The 20,064-nt window shown below is 37.8% G+C and overlaps 1 protein-coding gene across 1 annotated transcript in view; it reads left to right on the top strand.

Annotated features, from left to right (window-relative positions):
• Rpl19-ps10 (ribosomal protein L19, pseudogene 10) overlaps positions 1-11,374 on the top strand; it is a 33,617-nt gene extending 22,243 nt beyond the window's left edge. Inside the window, exon 2 of the mRNA XM_063276834.1 lies at positions 10,850-11,374. Coding sequence (XP_063132904.1) covers positions 10,850-11,374 — 525 coding nt within the window. The remainder of the gene's footprint in view (positions 1-10,849) is intronic.
• Positions 11,375-20,064: the final 8,690 nt, after the last annotated feature.

Below are 20,064 nucleotides of genomic sequence, written 5' to 3'. Positions count from 1 at the left end.
TCAAAACAGACTGTACTTAACAGGCTTTGAGAGCCAACAGTGGTGAGAGACCATTCTCCTCCATTCCTAGCAAAGATTTTAATTATTTTTTTAAAAAATCTCTGAAAGAAAACGAACTTCCCTGTAGGCTTTTTGTGGTTTTCAGGTGGTCCTGCTTGGAATGACTCTTACTGGAATGAACTCAAAGATTCAAATCTAGAATGGTATGTCCTTTTCTCAGGCAGAATTCTTCCTGTTATACAGTCATTCTGTGACGGCTAGAATCCTTGAGATCCTTATCCTTCGTCGCAGATGTCACATCTCTTTCCTGAGTCACAGGATATGACTCAGATCCCACTCTTCTGCCCAGAAGCTGAATTCCAGGTGTTCCAGGCATTTGGTCTGCTGGCTGCAGACTTTGAAGAGAATTCTATTATCAGTATCTCTAAGCCTAGTAATATTTAACTAACTACCTTACAAAAGCACATGCACTTTAGATACTAGGAATATGAAAAACTATCTGTTCTGATAACAAGACTCATATGAATTTATATGCAATGAAATTGAAACTAGCATAGATTCATGTACCTCTCATTAAAAAAACTTTCAAAAAACTCTAGCATTTTCATTTATAGAACAGAGTAATATAGTGACACAAATTTCTTCATATGTAAAGAAAAATATTGTGAACAATTGACTACTGTTTTATACTTGTGGAAACAAATGGAGGCTTTCCTCAAAATTTCAGTGCCCCACTGTAGTATACTTCATTTCATGGACTACAATGTCTCCTGAAAATTTCCTCATAGTCAAACATCTGTTCCACAATTTTCATTCTTATTTCCACTAAAAAAATCAAGTTTTGAGTTCGAAAGAAACACTAAGATTACATGGGAATTTTTACCCTTTTAATCATTTCTTTAATTGCTATAATGCTATATGACAAATCACCCTAAAGTTTGTGGTTTTAAAGAGTAAGAGTGGGTTTGACCATGTCTCTAGATCAATGATTTTGATGGGCTCAGGTGGGCTTGGCTATACAGTTCTGGTTTTAGCTGGGCTCACTTACCTTCCAGAGATTTACACAACAGTCCCTAAGGAAGACAGCATCAGCCAGGACAACTGAGGCCTTTTGACTCCTTGGCATTTGGCTTTCCTCAGCAGGCTAGGTTGTCTTTGCTATCTTGGGTTTTTCCGTGAAGCAAGAGACAATCAGAAACAACTGAGGTTGTGTTTGATTGATTGACAGATTGTTGTCTAGTTTGCAGGCTGTGTTTGTGCTCAACTGCTAACATATATTTGTTAGAGCAATTTTGAGGGAAGCTCAGATTGTTAGAGACAGGAGGCAAACTGTGAAGTCTTGGGGGCTGGTTGGCTTCAAGGAAGAGAGGAGAGTGCCACAGTTCGTAATATGCTTATTTTAACAGAGCATCAGATTTCCATGTGACAATATAAGCAGCAATAATCCAGATGAACAAGGCAATTCCCGTTTTGAGGTGTAATTGAGTTTAGTTCTCTAAAGTACTACAAAAAATAAAACAATTATTTTTTTCTTGACTCGTTACAAAATTCCTGGCTGGGCTACTATCACACAAGGCAGATAAAAATTGGTTAAGCATGCAAATGCATTAATATAAATTATACATAACTTAGGAATACTTGTAAGGAAATTAAAAGCCAATGAAAAAGGAGAACGTGTATATGCTTCATGCTAGGGATGATATCCTTGAGGACAATTTGGTCAAGTGTTCTAAGCTATGGAACTATGATTCTGCCCTGTGGGGAGGGAGGTAGTCAAATAGAGAGACTTAGAGATTAGTGCCCCTTTCATTGGCTAAACATTGAAAGAGAGAGCCTGAGATTATAGATCTTAAACCGGGAGGTGATACACAGCTTTTGGGAGGCACAAGTGGCAAGGGTATTATCAAATGAGTGAGTCGAGTCCAACCCATAAAACAAGTTCCAGGTCAGAAACAAAAAGAGGTGAGGGATTCCTAAGAACACTCAACTGGAGGAAGGGAAAGACTGAACAGACCCAGCCAAAGGAAGAAGGTCTTGCCTCCCAGGAAGAGACTTCATAGTCCCGAAAGCTTATCTCCTTGTTAATTTAATATGCCTATCCCCTGGCTTTGTTTCATTATTTTCTATAAAAGGGTAACAGCTGTGGGGGTAGGGGGTCAGGGAGAGAGGTTGGGACATTTTTTCCCATGTAGCTAAATTGTAAATAAATCCACCTTCTTTCATTAAATCTGAACCTTAATTTTCTTTAAATAGGAAAACAAGGCAGCAGATTTCTGGATCTAACTGCCTGTTTTGACTGGATAAAGGAATATGAGCCAATGGTAGTAAACCAGGGGGAAAAGACCTCAAGCTGATGTTAATTTCTTATATGCACAAGTCTTCTGTCTTTGAGCACAAAGTGGACATCACAGAATGAGGAGCTTATGAACCCTGATGAGCAAGCAGGGACAAAAGTGCTCTGTAAGTCTGGCTGTTTTCTCTAATGCCAAGCTGCTGTCTTTAAGGCAATCATGACCCAAATCCATCAATACCATGGAAAAGAACTATATCAAAAGCACATTAATAGAGTGGGTTCATGTGAAAAAATTAAGAGGCTTTCCTTAATAGCCTGAAGCAGGATGACATCTTCATCTGTAGGCCCCCCTTTCCAGTTCTCTCCTTCCTCTCCAGTGTGTATTTAGGTGTGCTTGTGTGTGTGCATGTGTGTGTGCGCATGGACGCATGTGTGTGTGCACACACATGTGTGTATGTGTGTGCTATGTTTATTGGATATTGAGCAGGAGCCCCTTGTCTTTGAAGTAAATACTCAACTGCTGAGATATATGCCCAACAATTTCGGTAACTTGTTTTGACTCACTCTGTTCCTGGATGCTTGTATATTTGTTTGCTTGTCTTGTTGTTGTTTTTGTCATTGTCATTGTTGTTTTTTCTCACTAACTTACTTGGGCTGGCCTTGAACTTACTCTGTTGTTCAGATTAATCTTAAATCTGTGTTCTACCTGCCTCAGTCTCCTGTGTAGCTGTAACTGTATGCCCAGCTTTCTGTCCAGGTTCCTATTAGCTAAGGGTAAAAATTTATACTTGGAAAGATGAAGTTAGAAAAGAATTCAAAGGAGTCAGTCAGATGGTGCTATCAGCTTACTTTAGCCAAAAAGTAAAACCCAGTGAGACTTGATAACCAGGGCAAGTAAAACTATTTCCAAAGGCCACTTGGACCAGTATGTTGCAATTAAAATTAAAATTAAGAATTTGAAACCAAATGTTCCTTTTATTTTAGAAAATACTTCTGGAGTAGAGTTAGGTCTCAGAAATTAGTGATTGTCATAAAACTTTAAGCTTGAGTCCCAAGTATGCATGTGAAGTAGGCACAATGCTTTGTGTCTGAAATCCCAGCACTTCTTTGGTAAGACGAAAAGGGTAGACAGTGGAACCACTGAAGACTCACAGGCGCTCAGTGGGGCTTACATAGTAGAGAAAGTGACAAAGTGGACATGTGTCACACAAGGCAGAAGATGAGGGCCTTGCACCCAAAGTTGTTTTCTTACTTCCACACATGTGCTGTAGGCTATAATCACATATATGAACGTGCATACACACTCACACACACAACACACACATGAGCACAGGCATGTGTGCATGTGTATACATATACACACATACTCATATGTGCAAACACACACACACACACACACACTTACACTTATACCTTTTTGTATCTGTTCAACTCAAAGTTACTATTTAAGGCCACCTCATAGAGTTACTAACTTCTTACACACGTCTCTATCACTCAGTCCTTCCAGCAAAAGTTCTCACTGGTCTCTTCCTTTGTGAGGTGTACTTACCACTTCCTCTGTATTGTCAGATGCTTGAGAAGAGAGTCCAACTTCAATTTTCTTCTGTGTTTACACCCTGTTGAGTTTCTGGCTCTCAATAAATATATAAGAAATGAAAGGAAATTTGTAGGCAAACACTTTAGTGGAAAGATACGTGTTAGCATCATAGATAAAAAGAAAACATCAATGGGAGGACAGCCTGTGAAGACTCCATGCCTCAGAGAAGGGAAACATCAGGGCAGGGAGTGGGGAGTGGGAGGGTGGGTAGGGGAGCACTCTCATAGAAGCAGGGGGACAGGAGATGGAATAGGGGATTTCCAGAAGGGAAACTGGGAAAGGGGATAACATTTGAAATGTAAACAAATAAAATATCCCAAAATTACAAGACATTTCAAACTCAAAAACTTCTTCATTGAGAAGTTTTAGAAAACTCTATCTTTAAACAAAACAGAAAATATAAACTATATGTTTTTATGTGCTCGTGCTGGGTATTCAATGCTCGAGTGTTTCAGGACACAGATACAAACACATTTCATGTTTTTATTAGTAAGCACCAGAGAAAATCAATGTCAGAGACTTATCAAACAAATGCAGGTCCTCCCCCAGGATAAGCTGCTTTCCCCAGAATTTTCATTAGAAAGAAGAATGAAAGGGAAGATATATGTTACATATCCAATCCATGTCAGCTGACCCAAAATCAAAGCTTCACTAGGATTGCTGCAAGTGCTTAATATTTTCTGGAGCCAATTTAGACTTGCATACATTCCCTCCTAACTGCCTACATGCTGGTGTTATGGTACCTTATGGAATGCACAAAATGAACCCACTGTCATCTTGCTTGCTAATGAATTTTTTCTGTTTTAGTTATAATTCCAGAACATAAAAGGGTCTTCGTTCACTTCTGTTAATTGGATGTATATGTAATAGGGGACTTATCTTCTTAAATTCATAATAGAATTGAAAATTGCTTGAGGAAAGAAACTGTGATGATTTCTTGTCAAGACTATGCACAGAAGGACCTATACTATAGCCCCAGATGAAGGGTTTAATTATGGGGCTGTGTGACACACACTAACTATATTCAGCCCAGTGGGGCAGGGCTGTCAATACCTAATGTATAATTCTCCAAGTATCAAATATGCTAAATGCTTTAATTGTCAAGGAAGCCCACTCCTCTGGGAATGGAAAACCTTTCTCATGGTAGGATCAGAAATATCATAGTGCCATCAGGAATACCATCAACAGAGAAATCAGGGTTTGGTTGAGATGTGCAGGATATGTGGCATTTATCTCAATTTACTTGGAATGCAATGTTATTGCAATTAATATGAAAAAGCTGAAAATGGGCCCAAAGAGGAAATTAATGTGACCTGAAAGAAGGCAATGAGAAGAAGACTGAAGGATGATTGGCAGACTGAGGGGGTGAAGTAAGGACATCATATATACAACTTAGTTACCAGATGAGCATGAATGATTCAGAATTAGTGGGAACATATGACTTCATGATTATATCCAGTTTTTGGATGTGTAAACAACATAAAAAACAAGGGCATATGTGTGTGTCAGGGGGAATCAGTACTAATTTTTCAGTGCATTAGATTTTTCATGTTTAGGATTTTGCTAGTAGAGAAATAGTAGAAAGAAAGAAATTCTCTGAAAGCTAAGGAAATTATTGTGCAATGAAGATAGTGGATTGGCCTCTAGGGACTGAAGGTGTGTTAAGTACTGAAAATGTTGCCAGAGTAGTGCGTCGGATTGGAGAGAGCGTAGCTAAGTCTAAATCCATCGAAGTACCAACCTCTAGTGGGTAGATGAAGGAAGAAGGGTTATGAGATAATGGAGAAAGTGTGGCTAAGATTAAAAAAATGTGACCAGGAAAGAATTATGTCATGGAAGTTTGCACAGGATAGATTTTTATAGGAAGTGCTTCTCACCAATGATGCCGTGGAATTTCAGAGCGTGTGTATAGAATTCAGAGTGTCAGACATTTTTGTGCATTTGCCCTTGAATTGTTTTTTGTAAAGTGATTTTAACTGCCTTAGGTCCTTGATTTTCTCCCATAGAAAAGTTTAGTCCACTGGCCATTTCCTTTTATGATACTTCAAATTAAACATTTTCAACATAAGGACATTTTCTTGTTTTTCTATATTTAATAGCATTTAACACATAACAAAATTTTAGAAACCATGTAACATTTAACCATGACAATTCCTGTAGAAGTAAATTTAGAGAGCTTCAGGTATCAGAAACCTTGTATTTTCATTAGATGACAAGGTACTTTTAAGTTATATAAAATTATAGTACTTGCCAAGTACTTGAGATATGACTATGGGTGTGTATACATGCACACATATATGCATACTCATGTGCTTATGTACATGAAGAACAGAAAAGTTTTCCAGATTAATTTATCTGTTCATTCTACATTAATGGTAGTCTATCCTCTCTAGCAGGAAAAAGTACATCTGGCAGGTCTGGACAAGCTGAAATTGTCTAGCTTCTACTTCGCTAACAGCTTACTCCAAATAATCTATATTTTTGCCACTCCAAGTCTTGTGGGTCCGAGTTCTGCCCTGCAGCTTGAGTAACAAAAGTGTAGCTGGGGAGGCAAAAAGCAGAGAACACTAGAATGCTTTTACCTTGCAGTCAGGTGCTGGGCTTTAGGGAAGTGCTGATAACAACAGTTTAGGTGGTGGGGAAAACCTCAGCCAAGGCTGAACCAGGGGTTCCCAAGCTTGGAGGCATCTAGTCTCTAATGGGTTACCACACAGGGGAGTCCAGAATGAAGGAAGTGGGGGGGAGTGGGTTGACAGGGGTTGGGCAGGGGATGAGGTTGAGACTAGGCTGGAGGAATGGGAGCTCTAGTTTAGCTCATCAGCAAATGTCCTTAGCTTGGCTGTGGTTGTCATGGAGCACAGAGGGCATGCTGCAGGAGACTTAGGCTGTGGCTCAGTAGTTGAAGCTTGGCATGCTGTTCCATGCTCCCCATGGCAGTTCTTGATGAAAGAGAAAGTCCATACCGTTTATTGAATGTTTCATGTCGAAAATGGATGCATACCACCTTGTCAGAGTGGATTAGAAATTAAATACCCTTTTCAGGGAGGAATGCCTGGGAAGGGAAGCTTATTGACTAAACCCACAGGGCCTCTAGATACCTCATTAACATGGAGAACCCTGTTTTGTGCTATGTGACCACAGGTCATGTTTTCTATGTGGGAAGTGAGACAGGTCTTCTGGTCAGGAATCTGGCAGGGAGCAGAAGGCTGCCTACAGGCTCAGGTTGGTGCTAGGGACTCTGGACCAGCTCAATCTTACCAAGTTTCCCACAAAGTCTGCCTCCATCCTTTATTGGTTTTAGATGTATTTCCTGTCTCTAATGGGCTACTTTGGCAGAGTAGAAGAGATTCCAAACTATGTGTTTACATATTTTTTAAAATCACCTTCAATCATAAGTAGTCATTATGTTTTTCATTCACATTTCCATTATTTAGTCTCTGTGAATAAGATGGAGAAATCTTTGAGTTTTACTAGGTAGGGTAAAAATTTGTTTCTTTGTTTACCTGTCCCATCAAACTTCTGACTGGTTTGAAACTACTAAGGGTACCGAAGACTTAGGCTAGATTACTATTCATAGAAAAATTAAAACACAGTGGTATTTTATATCTGGCCTCAATGGGAGGGAAGACCTTGGTCCAGTGAAGGCCTGAGGCCTGAGTGTAGGGGAATGCTAGGGCAGTGAGGCAAGAGTGGGTGAGTGGGTAGGGGAGCTCCTCTAGAAGCAGGGAGTAGGAGGATTGGGATAGGAGTTTTTTTGAAGGGAAACCTGGAAGGGGGATGACATTTGAAATGTAAATAAATAAAATAATCGATTAAAAAAGATTCCTTACTGGTAAGACAACAGTAACTTCCTAAACAAACACAAATGGCTTTGTGGTTTGATTTCATTTTCTTTTTAATTTATGTGGACCCAACTTGAATATTAGTATTGAGAGGTGTGGCCTTAAAGGATCAATTAGTCTCCTCAGGTTCATTCATCAAGAAGGAAATCTTATGCAGTCCTTGGAGAACATGCTCAGGTGCCCTCCTGCTTTCCACTGTGTAGAGATCCTTCCCAGATCAATTATGAGACCTTTGGTCTTGACCTTCACAGGACAAGTATAAATTTCTATACATTGTAAACTATTCAATCTTAGATATTCTGTGAAGGTATCATGATGTTTGAAAATTACATATCATATAGGAAACAAGAAACATAAAAGTATACTGATGAGCTTATAAGTAGTAATAAAATGTCACTCAAAGTTTACCTCCCAAATAGCACCTCGTATAGATCACAGATGCCATGCAATAGCCTATACATTAAAGATGATAATATTAGTACTTGAAATCTATAAGATGTGGACTCTTCAGTTTTGCAGGGATTTCCTAGAAGGGAGTTGTGAGACCCAGGGTCTTTATTTTTTGTGTCAGGGTCATTAGGTGAATGATTATATACCACTCACTCCACACTCTTCGCCATTGCTATTTATCATCTGCACCAATGATCTAGAATAAATGGATGAATGAAACATCCAAATCCATTAATCAAAACAACCCGGTTCTCTTTACAGACTTACCTTGATACCATAAACACAGCTCAAATAAGAAAATAGGACTAAGGGAAGACAAGACCAAGACTATACCCACCACTGGAAGTTGGCAAGTTAAGGTGCCAAAGAGAGAAAGCAGGAAAAAAACAGTTATATGACAGCCAATATTTGAGAACATAATGAAGCATTTGGGATAAGACGTCAAGTAGGTCTCTATAGAGATGTAGATAGATGTCACTGAGTTTAAGAATATGAAAATTCTTAAATAATTACCTTTAAATTTTTATAAAATATTTAGTTAGGACTGGACAGATGGTTCAGTGGAGGCTCATGCCTGAGTGGCCTGAGCTATACTCCAGTTCCCAGTTGGGAGAAGAAGAGAGCCATCTTCTATAGATTGTCAAATGGACTTCACAAGCTTTCCATGAAATGCTCTGTAAGAAACTAATTTTCTTAAAAAGCAGTCAGTTCTCAGAATCAGCAAGCTAGCAGTACATGTATTTTATACAAAAAAACAATTTCTTAGAAATAGCTCTAAATTTTGTTTTTATGCAATAGGTGAAAGTTGTAAAGAGCCATAAAATGGCGTAAAACAGGCATTCATGAAAATTACATTAAGTGGACAACTGTTGGGTTTGGAGTTTCACTTGAGGTGAGATGCCAGCTAGCGGGTCATTTTGGGGGCAGGTGGTTGTAACTTTCACATCTTACTTGTAACTTGAGAATGTGTATGAAACACTCAGAAATGGACAGATGAAAGCTTATTTAATTTTCATTAGAGGTTGGTCTATTTTTTGATGGATCTTCTCTAGATTACCTTTCATGTTACAGTACCTTATTCTTGATGTCATTAAATATATAAAGACTAAGATACAATAATCATCATATTACATTTTCCTGAAACGTCTCCATTAACTGGACTAGAGGTATCACTTGACCATATTTGGCATGGGAGCCACAGAGAACAAGCATTGGAAGAGCAAAGACAACCCTTGGTTATTTCACAAGTGTAATGGCTTTTCTCCTCAAATTAAAATTGCTATAAGTGGAGTTGGAATGACATTTAAATGGCATCTTCCATTTTGCAGACTTAGTCATACAGACAAATTACTGAAATTTTCTAAGTCCCACCTCCAAGGAAGAAGAATGGTAGCTACTTTTCCTTATAGGTGTTGCACCAAGGAAGGGAAAGAAGGCAACAATGTGATTTCAATATTCTCCATTATAGCATAAAAAAGAAGAGGGAATTCTGAAAACTCAGAAGCATGGATGGATCAGGAAATATGTTGACTTGCATTGTGTAAATGTCAGTCCTGGTTTGCTGGTTTATTTGGTCTGTGACATTTTGTTAGTTACTTAACCATCCAAAGAGCCATTGATTTGTTCAAAAAGGGAAGGAAATAACACCTCTTTCATTATCCTGTGAAGATTTCAAATGAAACACTGTATTAAAGTATCCACTTTTACTGGAGCCGTGGATTTCAGTGCTGGCTCATCACGTTGCTCAGCTTTAGAGCTGCATAACGTTTTTCCAGTTGAGCAGCGTAACTCCCCATATGCCCTTTTATATGTACTTCATTGTTCTTTATAGTTCTAGTTATAACAGTGGATAGGTTATAACACCATTAGAGTACATTCTTTCCAGAATCATGGTTCCCAGGACAAACAATTTCAATGAATATTTGCTGGATTGAATTGGTCCCAGCTTGGCAGACTGATGAAGAATTTTTTGAAGCACAAATCAAATTTCTTCACAATACTTAATGATGTCCTCACATCAAACGTGTGGGATGACACATATTTCAATTGATGTAAAGCTATCTTTTAGGTTGATATGAAAGTACCGTTAAATATTTGAATAATGTTTGCTTTATATGCACCTATACAATAACGTCAGAAATAAAAGACTAGATACAACTACTTCCTAAGGATTGCCTTTCTGGTTCTATAGATGTTTCTCTATTTCACTATGTGCAATGGGTGCTAGTAGAATGATATTCATGCTATACAAATGATTTATGTTACATAGTCAAAGCATAGCTATAATTAAGCAATGTAAGATGAGGTTTTAAGTAATCTATAATTTAGCAATATTAGATGAGTTTTTGTATACTGTAAATTTCTTTGAAGGTCCTAGAAGAAGTTTGTAAAAAATAAGCTAATATTTGGCCAGCTGAAAGAATACATGCATTGTTAAAAGAGATTTAAAGTGATATATGTGTTAATTGATCTTTAACAAAGAATATGACTAAAATATACTACATTCAGAGGATCATCTGTTCTCCTCTAATGGGGCTATCTGAAAGAATATTCCTTAACAACATAAATATTTCTTAAATATTTTCACATATACAATATGTAGTAGGTAATTTTCTGTGGGGTGTTGTTTCAGAAGTTTAGAGAGGCCTTTCTCTGCTGTGTCCACAGCTTTTACAGGGGAGGTTTGCCTCTAGTTTCCTCTGCTGTGGTAAGATCTGGTTGGACCCCAAAGAGACCAATGAAATCGCCAATGCCAACTCCTATCTGCAGATCAGGAGGCTGATCAAAGATGGGCTGATCATTCGGAAGTCTGTGACTGTTCATTCCGGGGCTAGCTGCCCGAAAAACACCTTGGCCCAATGGAAGGGCAGGCATATGGGCATAGGGAAGAAGTGTAACGCCAGCTCTCGGATGCCCGAGAAGGTGACTTGGATGAGAAGACTGAGAAACCTGCGCCAGCTTCTCAGGAGATACCGGGAATCTAAGAAGATTGACCACCATTTGTATCACAGCCTGTCTCTGAAGGTCAAAGGGAATGCATTAAAAAACAAGCAGATTCTCATAGAGAATATCCACAAACTGAAGGCAGACAAGGGTCTCAGAAGCTCCTGGCTGAGGCTCGCAGGTCTAAGACCAGGGAAGCACAAAAATGCTGGGAGGGGCGGTCCAGGCCAAGAAGGAAGAGATCATTAAGACTGTCTAAGGAGGAAGAGAACCAGAAATAAAGCTTCCTTCATGTCTGTACACAGTGGCCTGGCAGTGGCCCCGCATGGATTAGTCATTAAAATAAAGCAAGCCTAACTTTAGAGAGGCCAAGATACCACAACACATCATTGCTAGTAGTCATAAAAAAAATAAAAAAAGATGCTAACACTCTATGCTTTTTACAAATATAAACTCTTTTAATCAAAACATGATTATGTTATGAAATAGCTTTTGTATTGGTTAGTCAACGTACCAAAAGGAAGAATGAACCCCAAAGTAGAAAATGTCTCCTCTCTATGACAGGCCTGTAGGCACTTTTCTAGGACATTTCCTTGATTGATGTGGGAGGGCACAGAACACTGTAAGCATCCTGAATAGATGCTTACAGTATCTGTGTAGATGCCCTGAGAAGTAAAATAAATAAATATAGCTGAATGTGAGTCTGGAGAGAAAGTCAGTAAGTCCCATTCATCCATGGTCTCTGCTTCAGTTCCAATTTTCAGGTTCCTGCTTTGAGCTCTTGCTCTGGTTTCTGCTAAAAATGGACTATGTTCAGGACAGGTAAGCTTACTAAACCCTTTCCATTCCAAAATATTAGTCATGGAGCTTTATAGCAGAAATAGAAAACAAACTCGGAGAGCTGTAAATTTGGTTCTGCTTTAAATTTAAATAACCTTGAGCAAAGGCATGTGAAGTAACTTGTTTTGGGCTACACAGATTGTTAGTAGCCAAGCCAGGTTTACTGGTCCTACATAGAATGTCTTGTTCATTGGATTTTACTTTGCTCTCAATATAGAAATGCGACCGACTATGCTGAGAAAGGAGAGCCACTAAGATTAAATCTATACTTCATCTAAAATGAGCTACATGAAAACTTCATTGTGTCTTAAATTTTTCTTTAGAAATATAGTATGCTTACTATGCTGTAAAGAATATTACATAAATCTATCCAAATTTACTCTGGAATCTGATAGTTTTTAGATACTATATAAATCCTAGCCCATAATAGTCATTTAATGAATATTATTTGTGAGCAAATTTAATTACTTTTAACTTTCTGTATATTTCTTGATAGAATTCATGTCAGCCATTTGGATACGTGATATTTTTAGCTACAATCACTCTGGAGGATACGTATAATTTACCTTAACAGATTCATTATGCTAAAAACAGAGTCTTGAGAAAAGAAAACAAACAAGCAAACAAAAAAGAGACAATCTTACTTGAATGGACTGTGTGATACGTAGGAAGTCGTTTTGAAGGCACAGGGCACTGATGTGGAGGGAAAGTGTAGGCTGGGAAGGACAGAGTTATTTAAGAATGGGCAGCTTCAGATCATTGTGAATGAAACAGAAAGCAATATGAGAGAAATGAGAAAGGAGGAATTGCCAATTCTTATCACCTTACTGCCTCCAAAAGCTTTTTCTTCAATGTCAAAAGCTGACTTCTTCAAAGTCAGCTGACTTCTACAATGGGTCCATACTACCTTTGAGCTGAGAGAAGACAAGATCATGCCAGTACAGACTACAGAGTCTCTTTTTCTCCTAACATCATTCACGGTGATGGTATATTGAAAATATTTTAGTGTTTTCCCCAATTTTCCATATCAGCATATCAAAAGCAAGTTGAACATGGTTTTTCAAACTCATATTTCTGTCTGAGTTCTGTGGGGCTCAGCCACTATTGTTAAGAAAGTGTTTCACCAATGCAGGGGAAGTAATCATGGATAACTGAGCGTAAGATGAAGATACTCATCATTGCCCAATGGGATTAAAAACTGAGGATATATTTTGAGAAATGAGTACAGATTTGATGATGGGATAATTAATGCAAGTCTTGAAAGAACTTCAGTATTGAAAAAGATGTAGGAATATTTGGGAGTTCTGGCAAAAAAAATTAAAATGATTACACTGGCAGTTGAGGGAAATTTTATTAGAAACTTCATGCAGCCTATGTCCAAAACTTAGTCATTAAACATGGACTAAGAGAAAGGCAAGACAAGACTGCAGGAACAAAAGCAGAGTGTAGAGATAGAGAAGAAAGAAACCAGACCCAGGCAACTTTAGTAGAACTTAAAGTTATTAGATATCATGTAGCAATACATAAAAGATGGACTTAAGCCAACAGTAGGTTTAAATCTGGTTGAGTGCCAATACTTGGTTTGGAATTAGAAATTTGGGTGGGAGGTTTTTAAAGAAAGAAACATTATGATTTAAAAAAAATAGTTTGAAACCCAAGGAAACCAAGACACCCATCTAGATATCCGGATATGGGGATTTCACATCTATAACACACATTAGCCCTAACTTGATTATATTTGAGGAAAATGCACTGATATTGAACATTTACAGACTTTCTGTTCAGAATTCTCTTAGCGACATTATATTCCAGGTATTCATACAGGGTTATGTGGCAGGATGTGAACTGTTTCCCACAGGCTTGGTGTTTGAACATTTATTCCCCAGCTGGTGGTTTTGCTATAGGAGGTTTTGGAACCATTGGTTAAGGAAGTAGCTCTCTGAGCAAAGAGCTATCTGGTTTATTACCTGGGTTCAACTTCCTGTCACAGTCTTTGCTACCTGTGCCCCATGAGTGTGAAAAAGTGTGTTCACATGCTTGTCTTCACAGCAACTGTGGTCAACTCTCTTCATTACCTTCTTCACAATTGTGGACTCCAATGATGAGTTCAAACAAACTCCCCCCTCCGCTAAAGTATGTCATGGTAAGAACTCAGTCCTAGGAAAAAACAATGTAAGACTTATTTTTCTAGTTTTCCTTCCATTCTCATCATAGGTCCCCGGAGTAGTCACACAGTCTGTGGCTTTCTGCAGCTGACAGGTCCCTGACACATTGCCTTCCTAATAAGAAGACCAAGAGGAAGTATGGATCAACCCATGGATCCTTGAAAAAAATAGCAGAAAGACTGCCAGGCCAATCTGCTCCTGCAAACATAAAGACATTTAAGAATATTTACCCCATAAGATGGCAGAATGAAGAATGATTAGAATCAAGCTTCTAATAATAAAAATATAGCACGTCTAATTGATGTCACTTATGCCTCCTTTAATGAGCAATTTAGGGAACTACAAGTTTTGTAGAAAGTTGGTGATTTCAGGCAGGAAGGTAGCTTATTTCTTAAAAGATTTGCTGTGTAAACACATAAACAGTGAGAACACACCTAAAACCTGACTATGCTGATGTGCATTTAAAGTCTTAGGAGGCAGAAGGAGAGGAGTCCCTGGGTTTTTCTGAACAGCCAGACTTAGAATAACCATGGACCCTTTGGTATCACAGAGAGAGAGAGAGAGAGAGAGAGAGAGAGAGAGAGAGAGAGAGAAGGTGGACAGTTCCTGGATAGCAACATTTGAGGTTGACTTCTTGCCTTTACACACATGCACACATACACACACACACACACACACACACACATATGTGAAGAATTACATTTTATTTTATTTAAAATATATTAAATAATACATTAAAATATGTATCTGGACGTTTTATTTGCATGTATGCCTGTGTATCATGTGTAAATCTGGTGCCTGTGGAGGCTAGAATTGAGTATAGGATCCTATGGAACTATAGATTCCATGAAGATACAGATAATTATGAACCACTTTGTGATGCTAGGAATCAAACCAAGGACCTCTGGAAGGGTAGCCAAGGCTCTTAGCTACTGAGTCTTCTCTTTCAGACCCTTAGCCCACTTTTAAATGCAAGTAACTTTCATTCACTTGTGGCTTCTTTGCTACAGAAGGACAATATTGATGCAGGCGATTATGACCTTCCAAAGCTTCAGCTTAACACCTAATATGTGGAGGACTATTTTGATTTTCTATAACACAATGCATACCAAATAACTCATCTAAGGCCATCGTATATTTAACATTCTTGAGTATTTTAAGTCACATCTTTGCCCAATGTTTCTTACCATAATTACTTCTTAGAAAAAAGTTCATTATTGCCCTGTCAGAATTGTTTGTGTTCTGTAGTCTTTGGTGTGGTAGTGTAGTTTCCATAAGAATGTTGATATTGTGTCATAAAAGATTGAAAATTTTTATTTTATATCTTTGTAGCTTGTACAAATATTGAGATGTTTTGTATACTAAGCCTTAACACAACCAATACATTCTTAATCATTAATATAAAATTTAGTGCATATGTTTGTTCAAGTAATAGAAAAAAATTGGAGACATACGTACATATAAACATACATAGATATCTCTCTATATATATTCATATATGGTTACATAGGATCAAATAGGAGAATATATATATCTGAATATCGGGAAAATTTTGCTTGTAGTGGACAAAGATCAAGGGGAGAAAAAGGCATAATAGCCTGCTTGTGATATTCAACTGAATGAGGAGTTAAAAGATCCACAGCTAACAATCATCCTTCATATAGAGAGACACAAACCAGCAACCTATGATGCATAACAAAGAGTGCTGCACATTGTCTGGCTAGTTCAAACCAGTCAGCAAAGACAAATACTTTCAGTCTCACTTTGATATACATGTGGAATTAACATAAACCCCCGAAGCAGAATACATGTTGGTGGATTGTCTTTATTCCATCAATTAAAACCAGATCTTCAGGATCAGAATCTTAAAAAGCAAAAAGTTACTGGTTTCTATCAAGGTAATATAAATGAACTTTTTTTGTCAAGGACTAAACTTTATTTTTAAGAGACCAATATATCCTCCATCCTGACTGTGCCCTGAAATTCCTTTATATGGAAGACTTGGTTGACATTTGTATAATTTGTTTTTCTTTCCTCTTATAATCAACCACTAGTCATCTTTTCTAGAGGTGGGTTCATAAAAGTAATTGAAACAATGCCAGGCATATGGGAATCAGCATGTAAGCCTTTTTGATATATTCATCTTCCACTGAGAGCCTAATTACTGTTCGTGCACAGCCAACTCAGTAGAGGGCGCATCACTGTGCCTAGTAAAAAGAAACTGATTTTATATTTCCCCCAGCAATTCCAGAGCACTGCTTGTCTGTAACATTCTGTCCTTATGATTTAAGAAATGTACAGTCAGATTTTAAGGTAGAGTTACCTCAGAAAAAGTGGGCCCTGGGCGAAACGACCACTATTAGCCACAAAGAGGTAGGGATTTTTTGTTTTGTTTGTTTTTGTTTTGTTGTTCTGAAATTTGTCATTCCAGTAAGTATATATTTACAAACTTTAATATAATTTTTCCCAATTTTGCTGAAATAATTTCCTACTCTCTAATTACATTTATGCCTGGTCCAATGGCATCTTCTTACAAATAAAAATGCTATACTGATTTGTGAACCACATCTACCTTGTGTCCAGGGATTCAAAGTTCTTGCTGTTGTATACGAGTAAACTAACTGCGTGGAATCAATTAAGTTAGCCACAGAATGCACAGGCCTTCTCCACTGATGAAAGTTGCCATATCACCCAAGCTAAAATATCTTGGAAGAACCTACCTGATGTCAATTGTATTGACAGAAATGATGGCATCCAACATTTGCCAAGTGCTTATGAGTCAGGAGCAATATTAAGGATCTTTAATATTGTCTCATGTGATCCCTCAAATAGGGAGTGTTTTATAATTGAAGAAAATACAGTACTCTGGATTCAACCTGGATTCTCTCTAGTTTAATAAAGAGCTCCCAGGGTCTAAATTACGAACCAAAGAGTATACATGGATGGGTCCATGGTTTCAACTACATATGTAGCAAAGAATGGCCTTATCCAGTGTCAATGGGAGGGGAGGCCCTTGGTTCTTTGGAGACTTGTTACCCCAGCATATGAGGATGCTAGAGCTGAAGGTGGGAAGCAGATGGGGGTGTAGGGGCAGCACCATCTTAGAAGCAAAGAGATGGCATGGGGGATTTGTAGAGAGGCGACCAGAAAGGGAGACAACATTTAAAATGTAAATAAATAAAATAACCAATTGTTAAAAAAAGAAAGAAAGAGATCATATAGCTCACAGATTTTACAGTAGGGATTAAAGTGCTTTGTGAAAGAATAAGGAGGGTCAAACAAAGTCTAGATGGAGCCCCTGAGCAGGGGCTGGCTGTAACTGCAATATTCACCCAAAAATTTTCAGGTCCACCCAATGACAAAATAGCTTGGCATTGAGCTTCATATCATTTCTTTGTGAGTATCTGAGTCCTGACCAAGAGTCATGTCTGTGCTGTGTGTGTTTTTATGGTAGTTGGCTAGGGACTGGGAAAGGATAAACATATTTCTCTACTATCTAATTTTGGCTTCTTCTATGGGGAACAAAATGTTTCCCATTGTCTGTGGAGAAACATTTCAGACTTGAATCACAGATAAAGTAAAACGCTGTATGTACTTCACTGTTTTATGTCCAAGTAGGTGAGTGATAAATTCTAATTGATAAAATAAGCATAAGAAATTATTAACAGTATCATACAATGCAATAGAACAATGCACACTATTTGGTGCTATTTAGAAGTTATGTATTGTTTATTTCTGGAGTTTTTATTTAATAGCTTTTAGAACATGGTTGGCTGTAAGTAATCGAAACTCTGATAGCAGTGCATGGACACACATGCCTACCATTACACCATTTGGGAAATGAGGCATTAGGAGCAGAAACACAAGGACATACTTGTCCACTTAGAAAGTTTTACATCTGGTCTGGGATAGTGGATCTCTGCCTCACAAAAGAGTAAACAAAAAAGCAAAATAGAAAAGAAAAATATATAAAGTAAGATCACCCAGAAAAGGTAGGCTACTTTCATAGAAATAATCACTGAATTTCCACTAAAGAAGCAGTTTGAGCTGTCAAAATGCTACCTACATCACCTATAGATGTTTGTAGGCAGAGTTATTTTTGTACTGTACTTTCTTGATCCTAAAAACACAAATAGCTGGCTAGTGAAGAGGATATGTGGGAAAAAGCACTTAACAGACAAATCTAATGACCTCAGTTCAGATCCTTGGAACCTGTGGAAAACTTGGATATTTTGGTACAGCCTTTTCTTCTAATATGAATATAAGTAAAGATTCAACTCAAAATAAAAAAAACACTTGTAAATATACAAGTCTGAGCATACACTAGTGATTTGATGCGATGGGGATAGGATCTGTAGGTCATAAATAGCTCAGTACACAGCTAAGTACACAGCTCATTCACAACTCAGTAGACTTCTGCCTATTCTATAGAAAACATAGAAAAGGATGATCTGCAGACAGAACATGAAAGGTATAATATTAATTACCATAGCAAGCAGTTAGCAACACTGATAGAAAATGTAATACTAAATCTCATCAGGACATAGCTACTAGCTCATCATAACACACTGCAAAAAATGAATTCACACAGAAATTTAGGCCTGAGAAAGAAACTGCCCCATGGGAACAAGGCAGAAAAACACCAAAGTTTCTTTGTGACAAGTGCTGTGAAATAAAGAATATTATGAAGTCACCCTTTCTAGGTAGGTAGTGAAAAGGTGTTCATGTTTGTAGAAAAGTGAACGTTTGCTACAGTTAAAATCTTGTAGGTTGTTTGCAGGCCCTTATGTTTAAAGTTTTGCTCAAGGGACAGTGGGAAATAGTAGTAATACATTAAAATTAGCAAGCAAAAGATTCTTTTGGACACGGATCTAGTGGGGCATCTTCTGGTCATGTGGGTAGGCTCTTGGTCCTTTAGTTCTGGGCCAAGATATGGAAGCCTTTGTTCTGAGATACACATCCACCATGATAATGTATCTCGCCATAGGTGGAGTGCAACCTGCAATAGAGCTATTGATTTTGGGAATGCATGTAGCATGTATTTTTATTGCCAGCCAGACACCTCCTCCTTACCCATCAATTAGCTTCTTGCTGTCTTTATTATCCAATCAATTAATTAGGTGAAAATTCCTCTACAGCTTTGTCCCTAAAGTTATGAGCCAAAACAACACTTTTCTTTTTATTTTTGAATTTCTCTTCGATGTTTATAAAGCTTTCTAAGATGGTCTGGTCCCATCCATCAGCTATTTTCCTGATCCAATCAGGATGAAGCCCATGTTCAGTTTTAGTTTTTGCTCCATTTTACTTGTTTGCAACTTTTGATTAAGAGATCCAGTATCCAATTAAAATCAGCAAGCAAAAGATTATTTCCCTTTCCCAGGAAGCAGTAAACAGTTAGGGAACACATGTATCTGAAATGTCTCATGTAAACTAAGAGAGACAATGTGTATGCAATCATAGTGTTCACCTCTGATTAGAGGAACTCTAATATGTGAACAAGAATATGCACAGTAAAGAGACAACAGACACATTAAGATTCAGGTAAAGTCCTAAGGAAGCTTAGAGAAAGCAAGATCTTAATTCCAAACAGGGTTTCCATTTCAATTTTTAAATTAAAGTCAAACTCCATACTGTCTTGTGAATTGATATTTGCTCTCCTATGGCAGCCATTCTAGGTCTGGGTTATGCATTAGCTTGTGGCAATAAAGCACCAGAAATGATGGATCTGGGGAGATGGAAAAAAATCACATAAATTCTAAGGGTCTTAAAAACAATTCTCAAGGGCGATATCTTGTCCTACAAACCTGATATTATAACTTTACACTACCATTTTATGGCATGTAAATCTTAGGAACTCTAAGAGAAGGTTATAAATTGCTTGATCCTATAAGATAATCATGTGTCCTTGGGCAGACCTTCCCATGTCTCAGTTTC

Source organism: Rattus norvegicus, chromosome 17 (genome assembly GCF_036323735.1).
Source record: "Rattus norvegicus strain BN/NHsdMcwi chromosome 17, GRCr8, whole genome shotgun sequence".
NCBI lineage: Eukaryota > Metazoa > Chordata > Mammalia > Rodentia > Muridae > Rattus > Rattus norvegicus.
Note: the sequence above shows the minus strand (reverse complement) of the source record. Positions and strands in the feature narration are given on the sequence as shown.